The sequence below is a fragment of the Triturus cristatus genome, chromosome 1_1, assembly GCF_964204655.1.
Source record: "Triturus cristatus chromosome 1_1, aTriCri1.1, whole genome shotgun sequence".
In the NCBI taxonomy this organism is placed as follows: domain Eukaryota; kingdom Metazoa; phylum Chordata; class Amphibia; order Caudata; family Salamandridae; genus Triturus; species Triturus cristatus.
The window spans coordinates 16114418-16139493 of record NC_140579.1 but is presented as its reverse complement, the minus strand read 5'-3'; the positions used below and the strand labels follow the sequence as shown (position 1 = coordinate 16139493).

The 25076-nt window shown below is 50.4% G+C and overlaps 2 protein-coding genes across 2 annotated transcripts in view; one reads left to right on the top strand and one right to left on the bottom strand.

Annotated features, from left to right (window-relative positions):
• Positions 1 to 2012, bottom strand: part of MRPS18B (mitochondrial ribosomal protein S18B) — a 100925-nt gene extending 98913 nt beyond the window's left edge. Inside the window, exon 1 of the mRNA XM_085636660.1 lies at positions 1857 to 2012. Within this exon, the coding sequence (XP_085492786.1) occupies positions 1857 to 1940 (84 nt within the window). The 5' untranslated portion in view covers positions 1941 to 2012. The remainder of the gene's footprint in view (positions 1 to 1856) is intronic.
• Positions 2013 to 2018: 6 nt separating this feature from the next.
• Positions 2019 to 25076, top strand: part of PPP1R10 (protein phosphatase 1 regulatory subunit 10) — a 79679-nt gene continuing 56621 nt past the window's right edge. The window contains exon 1 of the mRNA XM_085636513.1: positions 2019 to 2142. The gene's annotated coding sequence lies outside the window, so the exon portion shown is untranslated. The remainder of the gene's footprint in view (positions 2143 to 25076) is intronic.

Genomic DNA, 25076 nt, shown 5'->3' with positions numbered 1-25076 from the left:
CGGGCTGAGCAGGTGTAAAATTCATTACATAACAAATGCAGGATACTACATTTCCCTTTTCCTTCCAACAGAAGAACAAATACAATATGTGCTAAAATATAACGAGAGTGAGCAAAGGACAGAAATCAAGGAAGGAACAACGGTGTGACATTAGAGAGAACGTCAAGGAAAAGAGCAAACAAGGCAGAGTGAGAAGAGGAGAGGGTAAAGTGTAAGTAAGCAAATAGAATAAACCCATCCTCTACAACAATGAAATAGAAAGGATACAGTGAGACACAAGAGAGAAAATAAGAAATATAGAGAGAGACAGACGTACCAAAGACAAACCCTATGCACACCCACTGGCCAGGAAGCAAGCAGGGAAAGAAGGACAGGCACGACGCGAACAGAAAACAACCACACTTCACCTCTCTGTGTCCCAACATTCCGAGGCTCATCAAGACTAACATTCTATTGAGTACAGAGCACAGGCGCTGGCTGAGCAGGAGTGGTAAAATACATTACATAACAAATGCAGGATACTACAAAGTTGTAACACAGTAACCTGGTTACTAGCCTGGCAAGCCTTGCGGATGTATTACTAACCCAACCTACCCTCACCTTCTAAAGTTTGAACAAGGGCGTTTGATTCATTCTTAATAGAATTTTGCCTCCCCAAATGTATGTACAAAAATGCTCCATGCAGCTGCAAGTACCTGCCTTCCAATTACAGAATAGATCATCTCAGTATTCGATGGGGAACAAAAGATAAACACCATTATTTTCTCCTTGCCGTTGTTCTTCCTTGCCAACATGGACTTGTGAAAGCACTGCTCCCACCATTATCAGAGTAGTATCAAACAACGCCATGGTATCTTATTCACATTGAAGGGTGTTAGGACTCCCTACTTCTGCTATGGCTAATTTGAACGTTTCGAAATGTTCTTCATCTGGAAACCAAGAGGTGACCCAGTGTGCGCTAAACAAGACTGGTCCATGAAAAACAAGAATATAGCCGGGGAAAGGAACTACTGTGAAAAAAATTAACATTGAGTAAAATGTCTGAGAGTAACCATGACAAACGAGTATCCATTGGGTTAGCATTACCCATCCTCATAGCGCTTCAGTACCTTGTCAGTGGAAGTAAGCGCTATGGTAACTCTGCACTACCCACACCTGTCAAGTCACCCGCTCCTTCTATTCAACCGCTGACACACAGCTGCCAACATCCCCAGGTCCACTCGTGACGAGCTGCTCCGGTCCAGGTGTTTTACTTTTAATTCTGGAAGTTGTAGTTCTGTTTTATAACAGAATAAACAAGGACTACAAGTCCAAGAATCCACAGAAAAAAACACCTGGGTTGGAGCAGCACGTCGAGCAAGGACCTGGGGATCTTGGCAGGCTGCTGACAAACGAAAGAACTCCATGGACTTGAAGAGAGGCAGCAGCTTTTCAAGACTATATCACCATCCAAAAAAGTGTTGATGCCCAACTGATGCTGATGAGAGGGGAGGGGAGGGTCACCCTCGGAAACATAAGCAAGGGCAGGGTGCATTTTACTGGAATATCAATAGTATCAACAATGGGGAGCTGTGTTAATAGCACCAGCACTTTGTTCTATAAAGACTGGGGGTCACCCCCTAAAGCTGCTCTCCAGTGATCCCAAGCACTGCCCTACCTGAGCCCCCTTCCCTGTTCTCACCCGTGCCAGGGACCCCCTGACCCCCAGCACTGCCCTCCCTGTGCCCCCCTCCCTGCCAGAGCCCACCTAACCCCCAGCACTGCCCACCCTGTGCACCCCTCCCTGCTCTCACCCGTGCCAAGGCCCCCCTGACCCCCAGCACTTTCCTCCCTGTGCCCCCCCTCCCTGCTCTCACCCTTGCCAGGGCCCCCCTGACCCCGGGGCCGGTGACCCCCAGCACTGCCCTCCATGCCAGGCTCCGGCTCAGGGACGCCGCCATCTTCAAAGACTCTGGGGTTGAAGCTCCAGCCTTTGGGCTCCGCCCACCGGAAGTACGTCACCGGATGCGACCCGCCTCGGATCCTGTCGCCAGCTGGGAGCGGAGCCTGAGAGGGCGGGGACCGGAGGGAGAGCTGAGCGGCGCTCCGGGGAGACAGCTAACGCTCGTGCATTACTGCAGTTATTCTAGACAATAATTGGGGGTATGTCACTTCCAAGGCAGCGCTTTGTATAATTTTAACACCGAAATGTTTTTTTTAACAGGGAAATGTGTTCACGCATACATTATGGAAGAAACGGCAGTAATTAGAACTTTAGTAACACGTTAAAAAACAAACAGGTCGCTGTTATCAGCTGCCGCATTGAAGACGCGCAGCCTAAAGGTTCCCACGATGCCACCGTGCTGCAGCGCTCGGCGATGCCGTCTTCTATGTTTGAGACCCCGACGCGGGCGTCTTCTATGTCTATGCCATCAGCCCCGATTCAGGATGGAGACTCCCGAGGTTTCAGACATGGCAGGTGCCACGCATCTCGCGTTTGAATAACGCATTTCCGGTAATTTGCCTGTGTTAGTGCAGTGCCTCAGTTTGTCATGCAAAAGAACAGTGTCCTGTTGTGCGATAAAACTGCGTAGTTCCAGTTTCCTGGACAGGATGCATAAGCTGAGATTGTTGTTTCAAAGGCTACCAGGCCACAAGGTGGCACTAGTGTACAAAGGGAGGTATAGGAATCTCAGTATGTTATGACATGGAAATATCCTGCTATCACAGAAACTCATAGCAGAGCCAAATTAACTTCAGAGATTTGAAAACCTAAACACAAAACCACACACTCGCCTAATTAATGTAAAAAAAAAAAGCACCCATTGCTTAGGGAGGATGTGGCCCAATGGCTAGAGCGGTCGATCTCAAAGCTGGGGAACCGGGTTAGAGTTTCAGCAGGGATGCCAAACATCCTGTGATTCTTGGCAAATTTAATCTCCTTAGCCTAAAGCTTGAACATGTTAAGGTATGCTGGAGGCATCTCCTGTGACGTCACTGGTGGTCTTTGTATGATACTCAAGGGCAAGACAGGCCTGCAGAGTACCATGCATCAGAGGTTCAATCAATCAAAGGCTTGTAAAGCGTGACTACTCATCCATAAGGGTCTCAAGGCGCTGGGGGATGGGACTGCAGGTCCGTCAAGGTGCTGTCGTTTAGTCGAAGAACCAGGTCTTGAGGTCCTTCCTGAATTGAGGCAGTGATGGTGATTGTCTGATGTGGAGAGACAGGGTGTTCGAGGTCTTCTCTGCGAGGTAGGAAAAAGATCTTCCTCTGGCTGTGGTTTTGCAGATGCGTGAGGTGGTAGCCACGGCCAGTTGGGCGGAGTGGCGGTCTCTGTTAGGTACATGGAATGCGAGGCTGTGGTTGAGGTACGCCGGTCCCGCGTCATGTAGGGCTTTGAACGTGTGTGTGAGGAGCTTGAAGGTGATTCTTCTGTTGACTGGGAGCCAGTGGAGGTCTCTCAGGTGTCCAGTGATGTGGCTGCAGCAGGGGATATTGAGGATGAGTCTGCCAGAGGCGTTCTGGATGTTCTGCAGTTTCTGGGTGATGCAGCCATAGAGTGCATTGCCATAGTCGATTCTGCTGCTGATGAGTGCGTGGGTGACCGTCTTTCTGGACTCCGTGGGGATCCACTTGAAGATCTTTCGGAGCGTGTGGAAGCAGGATGATGAGAAAGAGCTGATCTGGTGTCTCATGGTGAGCAAGGAGTCCAGGATGATGCTGCTGTTTAGTGCTTGGTCTGTGGGTGTGGGGCAGTTCCAAGTGCTGCGGGCCACCACGAGTCGTCCCAGGCGGAGGGGTTGGAGCCCATGATGAGGACTTCGGTCTTCTCTGAGTTGAGCTTGAGGCAGCTGTTCTTCATCCAGACGGCAACAGTCTTGATCCCGTCATAAAAATTGTTCTTGGTGACTGTTGGTTTGTTGTTGGCGGAGAGAATCAGCTGTGTGGCGTAGGAGACGATGCTGAGTCTGTGGTTCCCGAGATGGCTGTTGTAGACGTTGAAAAGCGTGGGGCTCAGGGAGGAGCCCTGAGGCACTCTGCAGCTAATCTCTGGAGGTTCTGAGAGGAACGGAGATAGTCTGACTCTCTGTGTTCACCCAGTGAGGAAGGATGGGATACATTACAGGGCTTTGTCGCGGCTGCTGGTGTCCTAGAGTCTTGTGCATAGCGTGCAGTGAGGGACGATACTGAAGGGGGCCGAGAGGTCTAGGAGGATGAGGGCTGCTGTTTCGCCTCGGTCGAGGGGGGTGTTCTCGATGCTGTGGTTGCTTTCGGAATCCGGATTGGGAGAGGTCCAGGATGTGGTTTGCCTCCATGGACTCAGAGAGTTGGGTGTTGATGGCCTTCTTGATGACCTGGGCTGGGAAGGGGAGGAGCAAGATGGGTCTGAAGTTCTTGAGGTCCATCGGGTCGTAAGAGTGTTTCTACAGCAAGGGGTTGATCTCTGCGTGTTTCCAGTCTTCTGGAAAGGTGGCGGAGCAGTTGATGGAGCGGCAGAGTTTGGGGCGATGGTTGTGGTACCGGCTTTGTTGAAGATGTGATTCGGGCAGGGATCCAATGGTGCTCCAGAGTGGATGTTCTTCAGGACCTTGAGTGTGTTGTCCTCTGTCAGGGGGGTACAGCTGAGTAGGGTCTGTTGTGGTTCGGCGTCGTAGGGTGCAGTGATTGCAGGGGGGGTGGGAGGTTCTTGGGTATCGAGACTGTCAAAGCTGTCATATATCTCCCTGATCTTGCGGTGGAATTAGGTGCCGAGGTTGTTGCAGAGGTCTTGGGGGTGGGGGGGTGTTTGCTGTCTCTGTGCTTGATCCGGCGAATTCGTTGACCACGGCGAAAAGTTTTTTGCTGTTAAATGCGTTGGCGTTAATCCTTTCTTGTAGGGCCACTTTCTTTGTTCTGCTGAGGCAGTGGTGTGCGGTGACATCGGTATTGAAGGCAGTGTGATCTTCCGGGGTCTTGTTGCTCCTCCATCTCTTCTCGAGTCCTGTACCGGTGTGTCTGGACTCATGAAGGGTGGGGGAGCAGTAGTTGGCTTTCTTGGAGTGTCGCTTGCTTGGGGCTATCTTCAGCGGAACCAAAGTGTCAGCGTAGTCAGAGTTCCATCAGTGGAGGTTGCGTGCTGTGGTGTTGGCGTCTGTGGATGTCGGTGGAGCGGTTTTGCTGAGGGCTAGGTGAGCTGTTCTTGAGTGACTGTGTTCCAGCTTCTATGAGTGTAGCGATGGGTGTGGTGGTGTACGGTGGGTTTGGTGAAGGCGAAGTGAATGCACTGGTGGTCAGTCCAGTGGAGCTCGGTGGTGTGGCTGAAGGTGATGTCGCTGCTGGTGAAGATGTGGTCGAGCGTGTGTCCTTCTGAGTGGGATGGGAAGATGACCAGTTGTTTGAGTCCGACTGTGGCGAGGTTATCCACCAGGGATGAGGTGTTTTAGTCGCTGGAGTTGTCCAGGTGAAAGTTGAGGTTGCTGAGGAGGATGTAGTTTGTGGAGGTGAGAGCGTGGGGTGTGATGAAGTCGATGATGGAACCGCTGAAGGGTGGTTGGTGTCCGGGGGTCTGTAGAGGAGGGTGCCGCGGAGGGTGGTGTGCGGGTTGGTCTGGACCTGGAAGTGGAGGTGCTCCATGTTGGCTGAGAGGTCTTACGCGTGGCTGCTTTAGTGTATGATGGTGATGCCTCCCCCCGGTTTGTTGACGCTTTTCTTGTGGATGACCTTGTAGCCGTCCGGGATGGCGGTGGTGATGTCCAGGATGAAGGTGGGGTTCATCTAGATTTCCGTGAGGAAGGCGATGTCAGGATCGACGGATTCGAGCAAGTCTCCGATCTCCACAACGTGTTTGTGAAGGGAGTGTGTTTTGAGCAGGATGCAGTTCAGGTGGCTGGATCTGGTGTCAGATGGTCGTGCGGTGGATGGGGCTGGACTGCGGTGGCAGGTGAAGGTGCTGCTGCAGTTTTGGCAGGGAAAAGTGCCTTGGGTGTCCATTGGCCATACCCGGTGGCAGACGGTGTGCGGTCTGGTGTTGAAAGCGTGGAGGGTGCTGGGGTTGTTGCGGTGGATAGTCCGAAAACCAGGGTCCATGGTGCTGGGCACGGTCCAGATGCAGCGGTTGCAGATGGGCATGCCTTTGGCATGCCTTTAGCGCGCAAGTGGCGTGACTGCGCAATGGCCACCATAAGTAGTGTGAGGGAGAGGGCTGGACAGCTGGGAGGCGGGAAAGCAGGAATCGGTGGTGGACGGGGACAGGGACTCTGGGGCGAGCAGCGACAGGGGCACGGGGAAAAGCCACAAAAAGAGGCAAGAGAGTAGAAGCAGAAAAAGAGAAAAGTGAAACAGAGAAGAAAAAAGAGATCAGAAGGCGGAAAGACAGAGGGCAGAGCAGTGGCAGAGCAGAGAAGCTCCCCACCGGACCACCAGGGATGAGGCGCAGACGGGAGCTTGAAGGTGAAGGAGGTCCTTGAACTATGAACACAAGGGTCCTGGGCTACTTGGGCGACGATGCATGGGGAGTGAAGCTCCTCACTGACAAGTCATAGCTGCGAAGGTTTCAGATTGCTTATGTGTGACATTTTCATTTAATTCAGTGTACTTATGAGTGGTACTCTGTCACGAGCAAAACCAAGCAACGAAGACCAGGGAAACATTTATATATCCGTAAGGACACCCATATGAGCAACCAGAAACTCTAATAAGATTTTAAAGCTGCTGAAAGGCACCAGAAATGTACCCTGATTGTACTGAGCTTTTGATAGGAGAGGGTGTGCATTCAGTTTGCGGCTGCCGCCTTTTCATCTAAAAATACTTCTTTTATTTGCGCTTTGATAGTTTGAAATGGCATATTTTATTCTTTCAAGTAATTGCAACCCAAACCTCAAGCATTATAAATAGAGATTTTTATTTCAAAGGGCAGATGCTTTGGACTCGTTCCTCTCTCCATCACCATACCCCGCTATGAGCCCAATGACGAGGCCTGATGAAAGGCTGATCTCAAGACTATTCCTTTCTGCCTGGAAGTCCTGGCCCAAGAATGAACTGGAGGGGCACTGAGGCAGGGCCTAGTCAGGTGCATCCAATACAACAGAGAAAGCCAAGCAGAGCTGTAACAGGCTCAGACAGTGACGATGGCGCTAAGGATTTAAATTACCTGGCTGGGACTGGTGACAGTCTGGCAGAGCGAGCCACGGGGCGTATGAGCCAGCTTCATGAGATGCTGCAGGCATCAAACTCAGTCTCTCCAGCAGGCGCAGCCGCGGTCCGGACTCCAGCAGCACATGAATGCTGAATGGAGCCAGCAAGCGCAGCTGAGCCAGGCCCCCTGCCTGCAACAGCTAGAATCTGTCTTTGAGAGTACTTCGGCTTGACAGCTTCAGGAGATGGTATAAATGTGTGACTTCACTTTTTAGTACAGTAATGCAGACCACCACACTGAAATGTGTTAGTCTTGCCCCTGATGCCTGGTACTTGGCAAGGCAGTAAATTTTAATGAAGGCATCCGATCATGCACTAAAATGCATTATTCTGTCATAGGGGAGCAGATGTGGTGTAACAGCCAAAGCTACTGACTTTGACTCTGGAGAACTAGGTTTGAGGCTCAGTATTGGCTCAACATCCTGTGATTTTGGGCAAATCACTTAATCTCCCAAATGCCTCAAAACAGTAAGCATTGGCAAAGCCAATAGGTCTCTGCAATGCCCGAGCGCCTCGCTATTGGCGTTGTCAATGTGAATTTCTTTTAGCAGTATTTTGTCCCTTAAGTGATGTTTCTGTGACAGTGTTGTGTCTTAAATAAGAACAAATGTTAAAAAGAAAAATGCGTGGGGTAAAACATCAAACATTGAATTGCAAAAAGAAAGTAACAGGGACACACAAATCTTTGGAGTAAGGGATTGGTCAAGTGAAACTATTTTGTTGAATTACACTGAAAGAGATTTGTCTTTTTTAAGGTGCAAAATGACAACAAAGATAATGAAACAAACTTAGAAATATGAGAAACACAGTCGCAAATAGTACGTAACTCAGGGTGACTTAAAGGAACATTAGACAATGTGCCAATAGGTCTGGCCTACTGGAGGTATTGGCTATTTCAATGTTTGAGCCATGTTGTACAGCAGCCGCGCTGCTGTACCACATGGCTAAAACGTTTCTAAATTCGATACTGCACGTAGGAATGTTTCTTTTTCATGCTTACTTGCAGCCTGTCTCTGCTCTGCAGCTGTTACTTGTCTGGCATCAGGGCTTTGGCCGAGCATTGATTGTCACATCATAAGTGTTAGAAGGTGGTTCTGACACTCTGGGCCGCCCGGATTTTTCGCTTTTTGAGCACCTAATTGTTGAGCTTTTACTGTGGGGGAGCCTCATAAGTTGGGACTCACCCACAGTGAACTCAGGATGTAAGAGACTGCATGGGGATTTTACTGGTGTTCCCCTGGCTTGGCCAGGCCACTGTTCAGCAGCTGGAGTAAGGGACACCGGGCTGGTTACATGCAGACACATGTGTACATGCGTGTGCACACGTGTACTGGCTGCGCAGGGGAGATTTCTAGCGTGCGCAGTCCAGGAGCAGCTACAAAGTGAATGGTGTGGCAGGACTTATGCAGTATTGGGTGGTGACATGGAATAGGCATTATACGCTGGAAAGAAACATGCCAGGGAAAGTCAGTGTTTCTTACTGTTTTTTTCACTTCATTACTCCCCTATGGGAATGTGGGGCCCATGGCTAGATTAACTTCCATTAGGCCTACAGATTCCAGACACGCACTTAAGTCCAATGTAGCGAATGTGAAAATAAGTATTCTGCATAGTCCAAAGTCATATTTGTACTGCTTTTGGGTCATCCACAACTGTCATATTTCTCTGAGCCAGCCATGACCAGCCCCAGGCTGAGGGCTGACCTCAGCTGGATGGATTGATAACCTTTCTTCCACAAGCGAGGGCCTCCTCTCCATGAAGAGATGATGGGTGAGGCTACAGGCTCATCCATCACTAGGTGCAAGGCACCAGGCTGCACCAAGGAGGGAAGGCAGCGTGGGGGGATGGGGCTTCAGACATGTGGCCAGAGACCCTGGACAACGCCATTTTGAACAAACCCAGAGGATGGACAAGGAGGGAGGGAGCAGGGGCAGGGACGTGATCTGTCGCTGTTTGATAGGACCAACAGAGACTTCCTGCCAGCCCCCTACTCAACTTTTAAAAATTGCTTGCACAGGAAGAGAAGCTCTCTCTGGGGTGTGGTCTGCTGAGGCTGAAGGTGGTGGAGCCTGGCGCAATGGGCAGTTGGAAGGAGAGACCCCCTGACTGCCCCCAGGACCCCATCAGCACCAGAAGAAGAGCTCAGGACTGGTGCACAGAAGCAGGGGCCTTTGCGCAGGGAGAAGAGCGGCCCAGAAGGAGAGCCAGGCGAAAGGCTGGTGCAGGGAGCCAGTGAAGACAGCACACTGCTAAATCTACCCTCTCAGAGACCCAGAGGGCAGAGGAAAGTGTTCTCAGTGGCTGGGGCTGGTAAAGAGGAGCATGAAGCGCCCTATAATGCCTCGCCAGGCATTTGGAAATCTGTAGTTTTGGTGCTTTGTGGCCCCCAGAGGAGGGGGGGTCACCCTCACTTGTGAAAAGGTGCTGGGGGAGCTGCTGGAGAAGCGCAGTCTTCCCCTCCCCCAGCACGAAGAAAAGTCCCACCCTCAGTGTCATGGGGACCTAAAGGAACCTACCCCTCAAGGGCTCAGCTGGCATTTAAACACATTCTAGGCTGGAACTTTTGTTCTACAGCTGAGGGTGTGTAGAGAAGTGCATCATGAAGTGAAGGGCTGAGTTGGGGATGTGTGAAGAAGTGCATCCCCTGGAGGTGAAGTGGTGTAATTGCCCCAAAATGCATTTACTATTGGTTATTTCTTTTTAGGTGGACTGAAAGTCACATGTGTAAAGTGAAGTACCTGTGTACGGTGATGTTAAGCTAAATGGAGTTATGTTGCTGGACCTTCCTGCTAGGGGGTCTGGCTGTATTTACGTAATCCCATGCTTTTACCTGTGATTCCTTTTAAAGTGAAGAGGGGCACTGCAGGAGAAGTGTAGTTGCCAGGAGTACTTCTTTTGAAGGGACTGTAAGTCACATGTGTAAGGAGATGTCATAAGCCAAGTGGGGTTATGTTGCCAGACAGTCCTGCTAGGGTGTCTGGCTGTATATGCGCAATCCTGTGATTTCATCTGTGATGCCTTTAGGGGCTGTAATTGCAATGCATTCAAATGATCAACCAAGGTGATGAGTACTGTCATTCTAAAGTGTGCGTAAACATGGATTCTTGCTGCTGCGCTTAGGTGAAGTCCCCAGACTGCTAGCCCGTAAGATAGAGAGGTGCATACTTTATGGTCAGAATGAGATGCTCAGTCAGGGTCATGTGTCACCAAGGCAGGTTTACCCCTTTTTAGGTCTCGCCTGAGACAGCGCTTTAGTGCTGCTCTCGCGAGAGCTTTTGTAAATGGGGGATCTGGAAGTGCAAACGAGTGCTTTCAGGCCTCCAAATACAGTGCATGTGCGCCGGGCGCGCACCATTTGGCAGCCTGCACACCATTTGCTTTCACTTTCGCGGCCGCTTGTTTTTCTTCATTCCAGCTTCTGTTTTGGCACAAATGTATGCCTACAATCAATATTCAATGTTCCTTCCTGCCACGGGAATGTGAGAATTTCAAATAATTCATCATCCTTGATCTTTGCTCCATTCTTGTTTTGAATTTTCTTTTAGGGCGCGCACGCACACAACTCCCGGGATGGTTTTAATTTTTATAGATAATCCAATCCTTTACAATAATCCACAGAGAATCATCTGTCAGAGGCACCATCCTGGCGAGCGCGCCAGACATGTGAACAAATATGCCCTAGTGCCGGACTTGTGCCTGACCCAATTGCAGTCTGACATAAAAATATACCCAGGGCAGTCTCTCCTGGGCATTCTGCCCGGCCTCCGTGACCCCCTGCCCCGAGGTGCTTTTGCCATACCTTCCTCTGCATGGGCCTGGGTTACAAAACTACTGCTATTAACAGATCTGGGTTCCGGAGTAGTGTGCTACTCGCCAAAAATGGCGCTTCGAGGCCTCGTCAGGGACAGCAAGCGCTATATAAATGTGATTACAATATGCATTATTTCCAACATAGGGTGACTTGCTCCTGAATTTACAGGAGTCCTATTTACTCCTGAAAAAAAAGGTTGAATGAATCTTTCCCAATTACCAACCGCTTTCTAGGTGCTGGGACAGATGTCGAAGAAGACTTTAGTCACTGTGAGAATGCTGTACACAGTCTCTGGCTTTACCCTGCTTGCTTATTGCTCCAGTGCTATAAAAGAAACGTCCTGAATCTATTCGTTTTGCCTCTGTCGCGCTCCTGGGGCAGTGTTTCTGAATTCACGTAAACTGTTCCACGAATAAAAAAAACACCTTCAACTCGTGCTCCCTCTCCACCGAATTGGGTCGCTGACGTGACCCATTACTCAAGCCCCCCTTTCCTTTTCCAAGACTATCGCGAGATGTTGTGCCGTTGCTTCTTAGCTCGCCTTGCGGCGTGTGTATTCTAATATTTGCAGTTTTAGTCATATTACAAATGCAAGACTTTATGCATTGCACTAGTTTTCGCAGTGATCGGCTGCCTTCCTAACAATGATGCAGTTAGCCCAAATGTACGCAAGGTTCAGTTGCAATGTGTATTTTTAAGCAAGAGATTCTTAAGCTTGCTAAACTGCCGGTGCCAGAGGTCACGACGGTCACCTTCGGCCATTGCATGTTTTTATGCTCTCGCACCCCGGGACTCCTACTTGAAACTGGAATGGGTATAAACTGAGACTCCGACTCCTCCGCGATCTTTTTGGCTGAATAGCCAGAACGGGCCGAAGTCGATGACCCTCTTGAGACGGGGTCTATGGGGCCCATCTTTCAACAGATCTCCTCGAGTTTCTTGTATCACTTTCAGGAGGATGTAAATATTAGTGCAGCAGGTGCAGTGGCACCTGGGCCCACGTGTGTGAGGGGGTACTTCCCTTTAGTTGCGAATGCCTCTGTACACTGTTTACTCATTTAATTGATTGATTTTAGTATCCCATCTATAACTTACTACAAAGTCCATTTTGAAGTCATAATCCTTCCGGACTCTGGTGTAAAACTGTTAGTACTACATGACAATGGCGTGAGTGTTTTCATGTCTTCGGTTCTCATTCAGCAGACCAGTGCATTTTTTGTGTGCAGTTTTTATATAGCGAGAACTCGACCCGAAGGTATTGGAGCGCTTTACTTGAGAACCAGTTGCGTTACACAAGGACACATTAATTTTTCTTAGGCTCTGGGAGATCAAGTGATTTGCCCAGAATCACAGGATGTTGAGCCCACGCCCGATTCATGTTCCCCAGCTCGGTCTGTTAGGCCACCTCCTCCAATTTTTGGAGCATATTTAGCTATTGGAAATCTAACTAATACAGTAAACCAACCAGCAAAAGCTCACCTCTGTTGGTTGGAGGCGATACCTCGTCCTCTGAGGGAACACTTCTTACAATGTCGGGGGTGGCCATGCTGCACTGAGAACCATGCACTCATCGAAAGAGCAGGCCAGCTGGAAAGGCCACATATCCCGCAGAGAGGGGGAGACTGGGGAGGGTTACAGAAGACAGCCCCTTTATGTTTCCCCCACTGTGCCCGGGAAGCAAAGTCTTTTTTCAGTGGCTATTTGGCCAATCAGGCTAGCCACAGTGAGCGCGAGATCGTGTCCCCCCGGGCTATATTTAGTCCTGGATAAAGTTGGGTGTTTAGGAAGGCTCACTTCCACCTGATGTCTATTTTTCCCCCAACACCCTACACTTTAAGTGGCCTTTGCGCACTCTAGATGTTCTTTTGGGTCCATGCTTTACTTGTTTTTGTTGTTGTTGCATATTTATATAGCGCAAACTCGACCCGGTATTGGAGCACTTTACATAGCACCGTATTTACATTACACATTCAGGCACGGGGAGATTAAGTGATTTGCCGAGAATCACAGGATGTGGACTAGACCTCGAGGCTCGAACTCTGGCTTCCAGCACCAAAGTCGGCAGCGTAGCCGATGGAGGGGACATCCTTCGTAACTGTTTACCTATTCTCTCTCTCTTTCTCAAATGTCAGATAACAAGCATTTACAATGCAATAGGTCTCGCATTTACGCGAGTGTGAGCTATTGGCATTGTAAATGACAATGCCTTTTTTTTTTTATATTTTGTTTTTTAAACATAAATAAAAGGCATTATCATTCACCATGCCAATAGCTTAAACTCGTGTAAATGCGAGACCTATTGCATTGCAAATGCTTGTTCCTAGTTTCCTGATTGTTTGTAGCTTCATCCACATCCTTACTTTTTGTCTTCTCACCCGAGTTTCCTTTCTCTGTTATCCCAACCCCATTTCCAAGATTTTCTTTACATCGCTTTTCATCTTTTGTAAGGGGCAATAAATATTGGAGATCGTATTGGTCCTGCTCGAGACAAGCTGGATATTAGCAATGACATGGAAGTGCAGGGACAAAAAGATCACTTTTTATTGATACAGTCGCATAAAACTTTTTCTAGATACAAGAAACAAGCCAGTATTGGCAAAGTCAATAAGTCTCACTCAGACAAGAGCTATTGGCTTTGCCAATGTCTATTAGCAATGTTGTAGAGCAGCGCGGTTGCTGTGCAGCATGGTTAAAAGTTTTTAAAAAGCAGTATGACGCGGTGAGTGCTGACTGCCTTTTTAGGTCTCGCTGGCGTTGCAGCGCGAAGCGCTGCCGCCAACGAGAACTATTGTTGCCGTGATGCCTCTCAAGGGAGACAGACCGGGGCAAGCACAGCGATCGGGGTCTGTGGACGCACTTCTGAGACGCGCTTGCGCAGACGCACACACAGACACACGCGCACACACCCCGCCGCTGCCGCCCCCCCTCACCGCATCCGCGGCTGCCTAACGCGCGCGCACCTCGCCACCGCCGCCGCCCCCCTGTACAACAAGCATTGGCAAAGCCAATAGGTCTCGCCTTTGTTTTAACAACTCTTTGTGCTACTTGGCAGCAAGTCACTATGGGGCAGGCCTGTAGGAGTTGGGCCGACGCCTAACAGAGTACAACTAGGTTTTCGGGAAACGCGTTTGAGCCGGCAAAGGCGGGGGGAGGTAGCGGTGAGGACATAGAAGAAGGCTTGTGTGTGGAAATTTATCAACTTAGTCGGCCATTTTAAAAAGAAAGTTTTGAGTTCCGTTTCAGGGCAGACTTGTGACAACAGCCACAGGTTTTCATGATATTCGGGAATATATCATTTTGAAAAATGAAAGAAACTCCTACAAAAGTAATTATTTTGACAAAGAAAAATGAAAAAGAAGGTAAGTTGAAGTGTTAGTAGACATCGCCCTCAGAGTTTAACTATTTTACATACACATTGTTCCTGAATTAATTATTGAACATTCACGATTTTCGATGTAACGTAAATGTACCACATCCTCCAAAACAAAAACAACCTGTTGACAATGGTACCCAAATCTATAAGCCAAAAATAAAGGAGGTAGCTGACTCATCCGTAAAAATGAAAATGTTTTTGCAGAGTCAATCGTGTAGGTTGCGCATTGTCTGCGTTGTATTACAAAAACGTTAAATCAACTTGGTAACTAGTGTGTTTCAAAAATGCTTCAGAATAATCAAGTTATGAATAAATCTCACTGTAATACTTTGCCATACAATATAAAGGTTTTTTAACATGTAAAATAGTAGAACATTCTTTACAATGGTTGCATAATTCGATGTCACAATAGTAAGTGTTAGATATGAATACCATTTAAATGTGGCCGCGGCGTTGGCAGGCGTCGACTACGAAGATTCCGTGCCGCCGGCATGTAGGATGACTAGTTTATGGCCTACGCAATGCTGGTACGTCAGGGTGATTCGAGGGAGGAGGGCTCAAGCTGCTGCGCATCTCTCTCCTCAGGTTCCTGGCCGGCCAATGAGCGGCGTCCACATGCAGCGGCGGCCAGCAGTGGAGAGGAGGCGCAGCTGATAAAGGCTATAGCAGAGCGGCGGCGCCGGCAGCAGCAGAGCGGGACGAGGAGGGGAGGCACTGGAAGAGCCGGGCACGGAAACAGCGCGGGACTGTCAGTGGGAGCACGAGAAACAGGGGGGGACACACAACACGGGACCCTCTACACCTCTGCGGCTGCCGGTAGTGAGCGCTCTGCAGTCACCACCACCACCACCACGCAGTGTGCCCGATGGGGCAGAGGGTCTGAAAACCGTCAGCATCACCTGTCTATGCCCGGCTAGAGCCGAGCCCCCAGGGACATAAGAGAGTAAGACCTCACCTCCCAGGAGAGCGGCAGCAGCCTCTCACGGCCCCAGCATGGAGAGCGCGCACACCAAGACCGTGGAGGAGGTGCTGCCTCACTTCAACGTCAACGAGAGCACCGGGCTGGGCCTGGAGCAGGTCAAGAAGCTGAAGGAGCGATGGGGGCCCAACGGTGGGTATACCCCCCTCTACACCAACTTCCCACCCCTGGGTGTGAGGCCAGAGCCCCATGTGCGGATTGCTACTGATGTTTCCCCATTGTGATCCCGGCCTATGTGTCAGCACCCGGCAAAACCTCGATGTGACCCTTTCACCTTATCTGCGGACGAGCTCCCTCCAAGCACATCCTCCTTTCAGTGGACCTCCAAGACAGACCCTGTGTTTGACCCCTCCACATCCCCTTTGATTAAGCAGCCACTGCCACCGCATCTTTAAGTGGGCCGCCTCAACCCCTTCGATTGAGCCCTCCACAGCACCTTTGATTAAACCTCCACAGTACCTATTCATGGACCTCCAAAGTCCCTTTTGTGGTTGAGGTGCATCTCTGGAGGTTCCACAGCCACGTGTGCGGTTCCCACATTTCCATACAGCCTGTGTGAGTCCACCACTCCCTGATCTATGTTCCTTCTCCATCACTCATCAGCCCTTGTGTGCTCCCAACCTCCCCCATCTGCTCCTTGGGGATGTGTGACGGCTCCTCATCACTGCTCCTCTTGTCAACGGACTCATGATCCCATACAAGTATTGGCACTACCAGACATCTACGACCAACGGCATATGGACACCAATGGTCACCGGAATGTATATACAGACAGCTGGGTGCCCACGGGCTCAAAGTTCTCCTCCTTCAAAGACACTTCCAAATTTAATTCACGCCCTCTATTATCTGAAGGAAGTCGTTCCTTTATAGGAAATTCTGTTCTCCATGCCTATAGAAGTGCCTTCCCAGTGTGTTCTTGTGTTTTGAGTGTCTGCCATTTAGTGCAGAATTATACCTCTACTTGTACTTTGTACTCTTTTGTAACATGCACACATGTCACCTTTCCTTTTGTAACTTGTTTGCTACCTCTTGTATTTTGTTTGCTCTTGATACTTGCACAATTGTCACTATTGCCACATGTAACGTTGCTTTTGTAACATGCTCACTTGTAATTTTCTCCTCATGTATCATTACTGTTCCTATTGTGAAGCGCCCTGACACCTTCGGGTAAAGTCCGCGCTATATAAAAACGCATAAAATAGATAAAACTGCCCATAACCCACAGACCAGCAAGTTCTCAGGTACCACCAGGCAAAGTACCCACAGACCTCCAAATAACAAGAGACAGTCGAATATCAGAACACAGAGCCATTACCCTCACTCTTATCAGACACTCAACAAATCACTGTCGCCAATAAAACACGCAGACACTCACATCATATAACACCCAAACACAGTCAGATAGCGTAAGACAGGAACACCCCGACACCCACTGCTAACTGAATACCCGGACATAAAAAACCCAACATAAGACACCCAGAAATAGGTCGATCCATAGTTCACGCGAATCCTCCCCCCGCCCCAAGTACTCTCTCCGAAAAACAATTCAGATTGTTAATGTGTGCCTCCCATACAGATAGTATCAGCCCACCTGTGCCCCTCCACGCTGCAGCAGGCGCATATACCAGCCGTGCCCCTCCACGCTGCAGCAGGCGCCTCTACCAGCCCAGCCGTGCCCCTCCACGCTGCAGCAGGCGCCTCTACCAGCCCAGCCGTGCCCCTCCGCTCTGTAGCAGGCGCCTCTACCAGCCCAGCCGTGTCCCTCCGCGCTGTAGCAGGCGCCTCTACCAGCCCAGCTGTGGCCCCCTTTGTGCTGCAGCAGGCGCCTCTACCAGCCCAGCTGTGGCCCCCTTTGTGCTGCAGCAGGCGCCTCTACCAGCCCAGCTGTGGCCCCTCCGCTGCAGCAGGCGCCTGTACCAGCTCAGCTGTTCCCCCTCCGCAATGCAGAAGGCGCCTGTACCAGCCCAGCTGTGCCCCTCCACGCTGCAGCAGGCGCGTGTACCTGGGTTGGGGTGGGTCCTCAGACTCCACTGATCAACACCCGGAGCACAACAAATCCAGTCCCTTAGCACGCAGCCGCAGAGCGGTTCTGCTGGCATCCGGCGGGGACTCCTGGGAGGGACCACTGCTCACTCCTCCATGTGGGAAGTGAAGGTACTTCACACCCCCAGAGGTGGTAAGGCGAGCCCTTCCCGTCCAGACCCTGCCTCTGAGGTGCGGCCTCTAAGAGCAGCGGGAGGTGTGAGTAGGGGGGACAAACGCAAGATGTGCAAGTTCACCAGGACGTGCTCGAGTTGCACGTGTAGGACTGTATTAAAGTGTATTCTGGGACTTGTAGTGCTGCTTAACCTCTGATATGATCATGACTAAAACTTTCGGAGTGCAAAGCCACAAACTTGCATTGGCTGATGCTCGTGCCTGGGCGTGGGAAACTGGAGCGCTTTGAACTTTACCTACAGCTCATTGAGGGGGTGGAACTGGAGGGGGTCAGGGGAAGCGTGGGGTCTGACAGCATCACAACCAGATGCGGAATCAGACTAATACAGCGCATTTGAGTTCCCCCATGTCCATGCAGGAGTAACTCACTCACTCCTGGTTTGTTTGGGTCGAGACGACCAGGCAGCGCGAGCTGTCTGGCTGTGACTGACACTGACCATCGCCAGATTCCCAAGACAGTGGTCGTAAAGCCCTCCCATTGCTTCCATTGGTTGGTTTCAGGCGCGCAACGCCCATTGGCCTCAAAGGGCTTCAGCCCCCCCGTCGTGTGTCTGCCCGGGCTAAGACAGCTTCCCAGGCACACACACAGCCACACCCGAGTACTTCACAGGTCTTTAAACAAGCATTTGCAATGCAATAGGTCTCGCATTGACGCGAGTTTGAGCTATTGACATTGTAAATAACAATGCCTTTTATTTGTTTTTAAAAAGACAAAAATAAAAGGCATTGTTATTTGCAATGTCAATAGCTCAAACTCGCGTCAATGCGAGACCTATTGCATTGCAAATGCTTGTTAATGCTTGTTGAGGTAATGGGGTGGGTCACCACTGGGATGGTGCCAGTGCGCAGGGCCCTCGCACCAGGTTATGTTCAACTATCTGCATTGGGGGCAAGTTGATGTGCATACATGGGAGTGGTGGTACTAGACCCCACCCCCGCTTTGCGGGAGTGGGTGGAGATGTTATGCAATGTCACAAAGTAATTCCAACAGCTTATGTATATTTGTAAATTGGTGCATAGTATTGAGTAGTGTGTGTGTTTAATAAATGTACTTACTTGTATAAAGCAAAGTACAGACTGGACAATCAATTATTGAGTGTTATTTTGTGCACCTGCAAATGGCGATTACTAGCCCACGCCACCTCCCTTGAGTAAGCCTCAGACTGCTCTGCAACGCTACCCTCTGAGAGTCAGGCGCTCCAATTGGGTGTTTGGTTCCCAGTGAAGGACAAATGTAGTCCTGTTATTTGTGCAGGCCTCACAGATGCTGCCTCGTTTTCCAACAATAAGCTTAATATAATAGATTGTGCAGCAGCTTAACATCATACTTCGAGATTGACAGTTCTCTTCTCTGCCAAATAGAAATCAGTCTTCAAAACTAGAGTATGCACCTATGTTCTATAGCGTTAAACTTTTGAAGACCAGAAGAAAAGGCTTACGTAACCATTTCACCCAGTTTTAGACCTGTCTGCCTGTGCAGGGGGAGTTTGTTTTTCATTTGACTGATGTGGACTTCTTTGAGCAGCACTTCAACTAACCCAAAAAGTAAAAGTTTGTGATTTTTCTTGTTCCTTGGACTTGCTGTCCTTTGACCAGCATTAGAATATTGATCAAGGATCTGTGAAGTGCACATGTAGCCTTAGACGTCATCGGTGTCAATCAAGGTAAAGCAATAGCTAGTTGTTGTCTGGAGGCTTACAAAACAGGAAGCTCAGAGTGACATGGTACAGATCCATCCACTGGGGAAGCAAGGGCACGAATGCAAGCAAGTAAAATACCCCAACCACCTCTTTCATTGGTAGGGTAGTAAAAGAGGCACAACTGGGGTGCAGTGGGCCCCTCCCAACATTTGGCGCTGTTGCCACTGCACCTGCCGCACTATTGATAGCTTTGCTCCTGGATTCAACACTATGGTTGGCAGTTTAGCAGCTTTGAGGGACCCTGCAGAATGGAGCATATTAGGGAGCGGCGTCAGGGTGAGAAAAACAAGAGACTGATAGTGATGAACTAGGAAATCTTTCGGCTCCTGGGCAGTGTGTTTCCCCCCATTTTACCTTGCATAAGCCAACATCTCTATTTACTGCACAAGTTGTGTGGAGAGCCAAAGGCCTCACCATAGCGCCACAAGGCCCACACCATCAAGGAGCAGGTCTCGCCATCAATCTATCAATCAATCATGAAATTTGTAAAGCGCACTACATACCCTTGAGGGTCTCAAGGCGCTAGGGGTGCTGCTACTGCTCAAATAGCCAGGTTTTGAGTAGTCTCCTGAAGGTGAGTAGGTCTTGGGTCTGCCGTAGGAGGATGGGGAGTGTGTTCCAGGTCTTGGCGGCGAGGTAGGAGAACGATATGCTGCCGGTGGTCGCTCTTTGGATGCGGGGGACGGTAGCGAGGGTGCGGTCGGCGGGGCGGAGCGGAGCTAGCGGTTCGGGGTGTAGAAAGTGAGTCGTTTGTTGAGGTATGTTGGTCTGGTGTCTTGTGTGCCTGGGTGAGGAGTTTGAAGGTGATCCTCTTGTTGACGGGCAGCCAGTGCAGGTCTCTCAGGTGGGGTGTGATGTGGCTGTGTCGAGGGATGTTGAGGATCAGGCGGGCAGAGGTGATCTGTATGCATTGCAGTCGTTTCAGCAGTTTGGCCGGGGCTCCCGCGTAGAGGGCGTTTCCGTAGTTCAGCTTGCTGCTGACGAGGGCCTGGGTGACCGTTCTTCTTGTGTCGGTTGGGATCCACCTGTAGATCTTCTGGAGCATGCAGAGGGTGTTGAAGCAGGAGGATGAGACGGCGTTGACTTGCTTGGTCATGGAGAGTGTTGAGTCGAGGATGAACCCCAGGTTGCATGCGTGGTCGGTGGGTGTTGGTGCTGCTCCCAGGGCTGTCGGCCACCAGGAGTTGTCCCAGGCTGAGGGGGTGGAGCCGAGGATGAGGACCTCCGGCTTGTCCGAGTTCAGCTTCAGACGGCTGTTCTTCAGCCATTCGGCGACTGCTTTCATTCCTTTGTGGAGGTTGGTTTTGGTGGTGAGGGGGTCCTTGGTGAGGGAGAGGATCAGCTGTGTGTCGTCGGCGTAGGAGACGATGTTGAGGTCGTGCAGTCTGGCTACGTGGGCGAGCGGGGCCATGTAGATGTTGAACAATGTCGGGCTGAGGGATGATTCTTGGGGTACGCCGAAGACTATCTTGGAGGCTCGGTCTGGAAAGGGGGGAGGCGGACGTTCTGGGTTCTTCCAGAGAGGAAGGAGGTGGTCGATTTCAGAGCCTTGTCTCGGATCCCTGCGTAGTGGAGGCATGTGCGTAGGGTGCCTTTGTCCAGCAGGGCCCTGATGTCGTCGGTGGCGACGATGAGGGCGGATTCAGTGCTGTGGTTGCTGCGGAATCCGGACTGGGACGGGTCCAGGATGTTGTTCTCCTCTAGTTAGCGGGTCAGCTGTTTGTTGACGGTTTTCTCCATTACCTTTGCCGGCAACGGGAGCAAAGAGATGGGCCGGACGTTCTTGAGGTCTCTCGGGTCTGCCTTGGGTTTCTTGAGCAGGGCGTTGATCTCGGCGTGCTTCCAGCTCTCCGGGAAGGTCACGGTCTCGAAGGAGATGTTGATGGCCTTGCGGAGATGGGGTGTGATGGTGGCGCTGGCTTTGTTGAAGATGTGGTGTGGGCATGGATCTGACGGGGAGCCGGAGTGGATGGTGTTCATAATCTTGATGGTGTCGTCGTCGTTAATGTGGGTCCAGGTGAGCAGGGGGTCGCTGTGGATGGTGGCCGTAGGGTCTGAGGTGTTTGTTGTTGGGGTGGTCAGGTTGTCGAAACTGTCGTGGATGTCGGCGATCTTGTGGTGGAAGAAGGTGGCAAGGGAGTTGCACAGGTCTTGCGATGGTGGGATGTCGTTGGTGTTGGAGCTGGGGTTGGAGAGTTCCTTCACGATGTTGAAGAGCTCTTTGCTGTCGAGTGCGTTGTTGTCGAGGCGGTCCTTGAAGGAAGTCCTTTTGGCGGCTCTGATGAGGTGATGGTGTTGGCGCATGGCGTTCTTGTGGGCTTCTTGGTTCTCCAGTGTCTGTTCGCGGTGCCATTTCTTCTCTAGTTTTTGGCCGCTTTGTTTGGAGGTCTGGAGTTCTGCGGAGAACCAGCTGGCATTCTTGGTGGTGTGTCTGTTGGAGGGTTTCTTGAGCGGGGCGAGGATGTTGGCGCAGTCATTGATCCAACGCCTGAGGTTGCTGGCGTCGGGGTCGGTGGGCGTCGGGCGAGGGTGGTGTTTAGCTGGTCCTCGGTGATTTTGCTCCAGCTGCGGCGGGGGACCTGTTGGGTGCGGTGGTGCGTGGTGGGTTCTGGAAGGTGAAGTGGATGCAGCGATGGTCGGTCCAGTGGAGTTCGGTGGTGTGGCTGAAGGAGGGGTGGGGGCTTGCGGAGAAGATGGGGTCAAGCGTGTGGCCGGCGGAGTGGGTGGGCGCAGTGATGAGCTGTCTGAGTCTGAGGTTGTCGAGCAGGGTGGTGGAAGTTCATGTCTCCGTGGAGGATGTAGTCCGTGGAGGCGAGGGCGTGCGTGCTGACTAAGTCGGCGATGGAGTCACTGAACTGAGGTCGCGGTCCGGGGGGTCTGTAGATCAGCGTTCCTCTGAGGGTGGTGTTGGGATCAGTGTGGCTCTGGAAGTGCAGGTGTTCGGGGTTGCTGAGGGTATCGTCGGAGTTGGTCGAGACCTTGAGGGTGGTCTTGTGGATGATGGCGAGTCCACCTCCTCCTCCGTTGGTGTGGTCTCTGCGGGTGATCTTGTAGCCGTCCGGGATAGGTATGGCGATGTCGGGTGCCGAGGAGTCGTTCATCCAGGTCTCTGTCAGGAAGGCTACATCCGGGGAGGATGTGTCGAGCAGAGTTCGACGGCGTGTTTACGTGTGGAGCGGGTGTTCAGTAGTATGCATCTGAGGTTATTGCGTCCTGTCCTGGTGGGCGGGTTAGAGGCTTGGAGGTTGGTGAAGCTGCAGTTCCGACATGAGAAGGGTCCTTTGGTGCGCTTCGGGGCGGCCAGGAAGCAGGCGTGTGCTCGTCCGGTGTTGAGTGCATGGAGGGTGTTGGCGTCGTAGCGGCGTCAGGTGTCGTGGTATTCGCGGGGGCCAGGGGTTCTGGCGCTGGGCGCGGTCCAGGCACGGAGGTGCGCAGACGGGCTTGCCTTAGGCGCACCAGCGGCACAGCCGTGCATCGGCCGCCATAAGAAAGGGAGCTGGACAAGCAGCGGCGCTCTCACTTGGGGCCGATGGAGTGGCCCCTGCACTGGGGTCACTGATTGGGCTGCAGTTTATTCTATAACAGCACATCTGGGCAGACATCTCTTGACACACCAGAGAGACATCTGGGAGAGGTCCGGAGCAAGCACTAAGCATATGTACCTCACTCCTGGGTGACTTCTGCCCTCCTCACTCTACCCTTAGAAGAACAACTTGTTTTTATGTAGCGCTTTATACTGCACGTCAGCTGTCTCTTAGCATTGTAAATAACGGGTTAATTTACTAACCTCATACAGATGAAAGTCTGAGCCAGCTGAGATTTCATCTCATGAACTGCAGTTCACTGCAGAGCCAAGCATGGGGCAGAGGAGGGTCACTGGAATAAAGCGGCAGCAAATTATCAAATAATGCCACAGCGCTAAACTATGTTAAACCCATTTGTCGAAACTTGGGAACTAGTTCTTGGTTTGAGGCAAAAAGAATACTAAAAACTGACACTTCACAGATTTTTTTTTTAGTGTTAGCAGATATCTGCTCGCTGCGGGTATACTATGAGGAAAAAAAGGTTTGAAATGTTAATGTTCAAAATTAAATGTATAGTCCTATTATCTAATGTGCACTTTCTGCATCTGCACTTCAGAACTGTCCAGAGATCAGGCAGACCGTATTGCTGTGTACGCTACGTCCTGCTCAAGTTCGCTTACAAGCACTTTTAAAGCACTTGCACTTTTGTTGCTGTTTAGATTCTATGAGAGAAAGCTCTATTCATTTACATGTACTCGTCTAGTATTTGTATCTTCCCAACTCAACCTGGATTTTACATTCTCTTCATGTATTAATTACATTAGACTATAAGCTTAGCATTCCTATTATATTTTACTTGATATATCGATTGCCGGTATTTTATTCTAAATGTAAATACTTTAGAATTCGCATTTGTCTAAGGCGGAACCATTGGAATGTTTTGTATTTTAACTGTGTTTTATCAACTAATATGTATGAATTGCTTATTATGAATCTTTTATGGGGTTTTTTAAACCGAAATAAAGATTAACGAATGAATGAATGACTAAACAATGTGGCAAGAAAAGGCACTTTATGCAGTACTGTGAGACAGATTCAGAGGCAGCGCTATTAAAACACATTGATTTATGCAGCGCTGTGAGGCACATTCTGTGTAAGCGCTATTAACATACAGTGTTTTAAGCAGCGCTGTGAGGAAGATTCTGTGGCTGCACTATTAAGACACATTGATTAACACATGACTGTGAGGCAGATTCTGTGGCAGTGCTATTAACACACATTGCTTTACGCAGTGCTGAGAGGCAGATTCTGCGGCAGCGCTATTAACACACACTGATATAAAATGTATCCCTGCCCCATACGAAATACAAAGTTTGATTGTGAAATGAAAGGGCTCGCTTTCACCAAATCCTGTTAAGATGATTATTCACCACAAATAATGGTGTTGTCCTGCTTGGACGCACAAGAACATTTATACCACCCCTGGCCTCTAAGCAAGTGTTTGCACTTCTGACAAAAACCCTCAGAAGGTTCCAAAAAGGCGCACTCTTTTATTCTGCACATTCCAGTAAGATTTCACTTTGTGTCAACACTATGGGTGTGCATTAGCACCGCTTTACCTTAAGAGCGACCCGCGCAGACCCGTATTTACAGTTTGTTTGTATAATGCACGCCGAAATAGTAGTCGCCCACTGGGACTTCATTCGTCCTATCGTCCGATCTTGCTTCTAAACGTGGATGCCAAGCTATCGGCTAAGGTAATCGCAAATCGCCTTGTTCCATACCTTTCAGATCTTATACATCCGGCTCAAACTGGATTTATGACCGGCCGGGCTACGCGCCACAATATTCGTAGAGCGCATAATGCTATCGCGGCAGTGGGCGACTTGGGGGAGCCTGCGCCATTACTACCGGCTGATATAGACAAAGCCTTTGACTCGCTTAGTTGGGTCTATCTTTTCGCCCTGCTCAGTCTCTTAAATATTGGCCCTCGCCTGCTAACACTCATACGACTGTTATACACTGACTTATCGGCATCTGTTAGGATCGCGGATTCCATCCCAGGCACCTTTACTATCGCACGGGGCACTCGTCAGGGCTGCCCCCTATCTCCATATTTGTTTGCCTTGGCCATGGAACCATTGGCGGCGTGGGTGAGGATCGAAGCCCAGATCCGGGGCTTTGAGTGGTCGAGAGAGGTGTCTGACCGTATCACGTTATACGCGGAGGACGTTCTGTTCTTCCTCACCCGACCGGAGGTGACCAGCCCGCGTCTACTTCGGGTTATAAAGATATTCGGGGAGACCTCTGGCCTCTA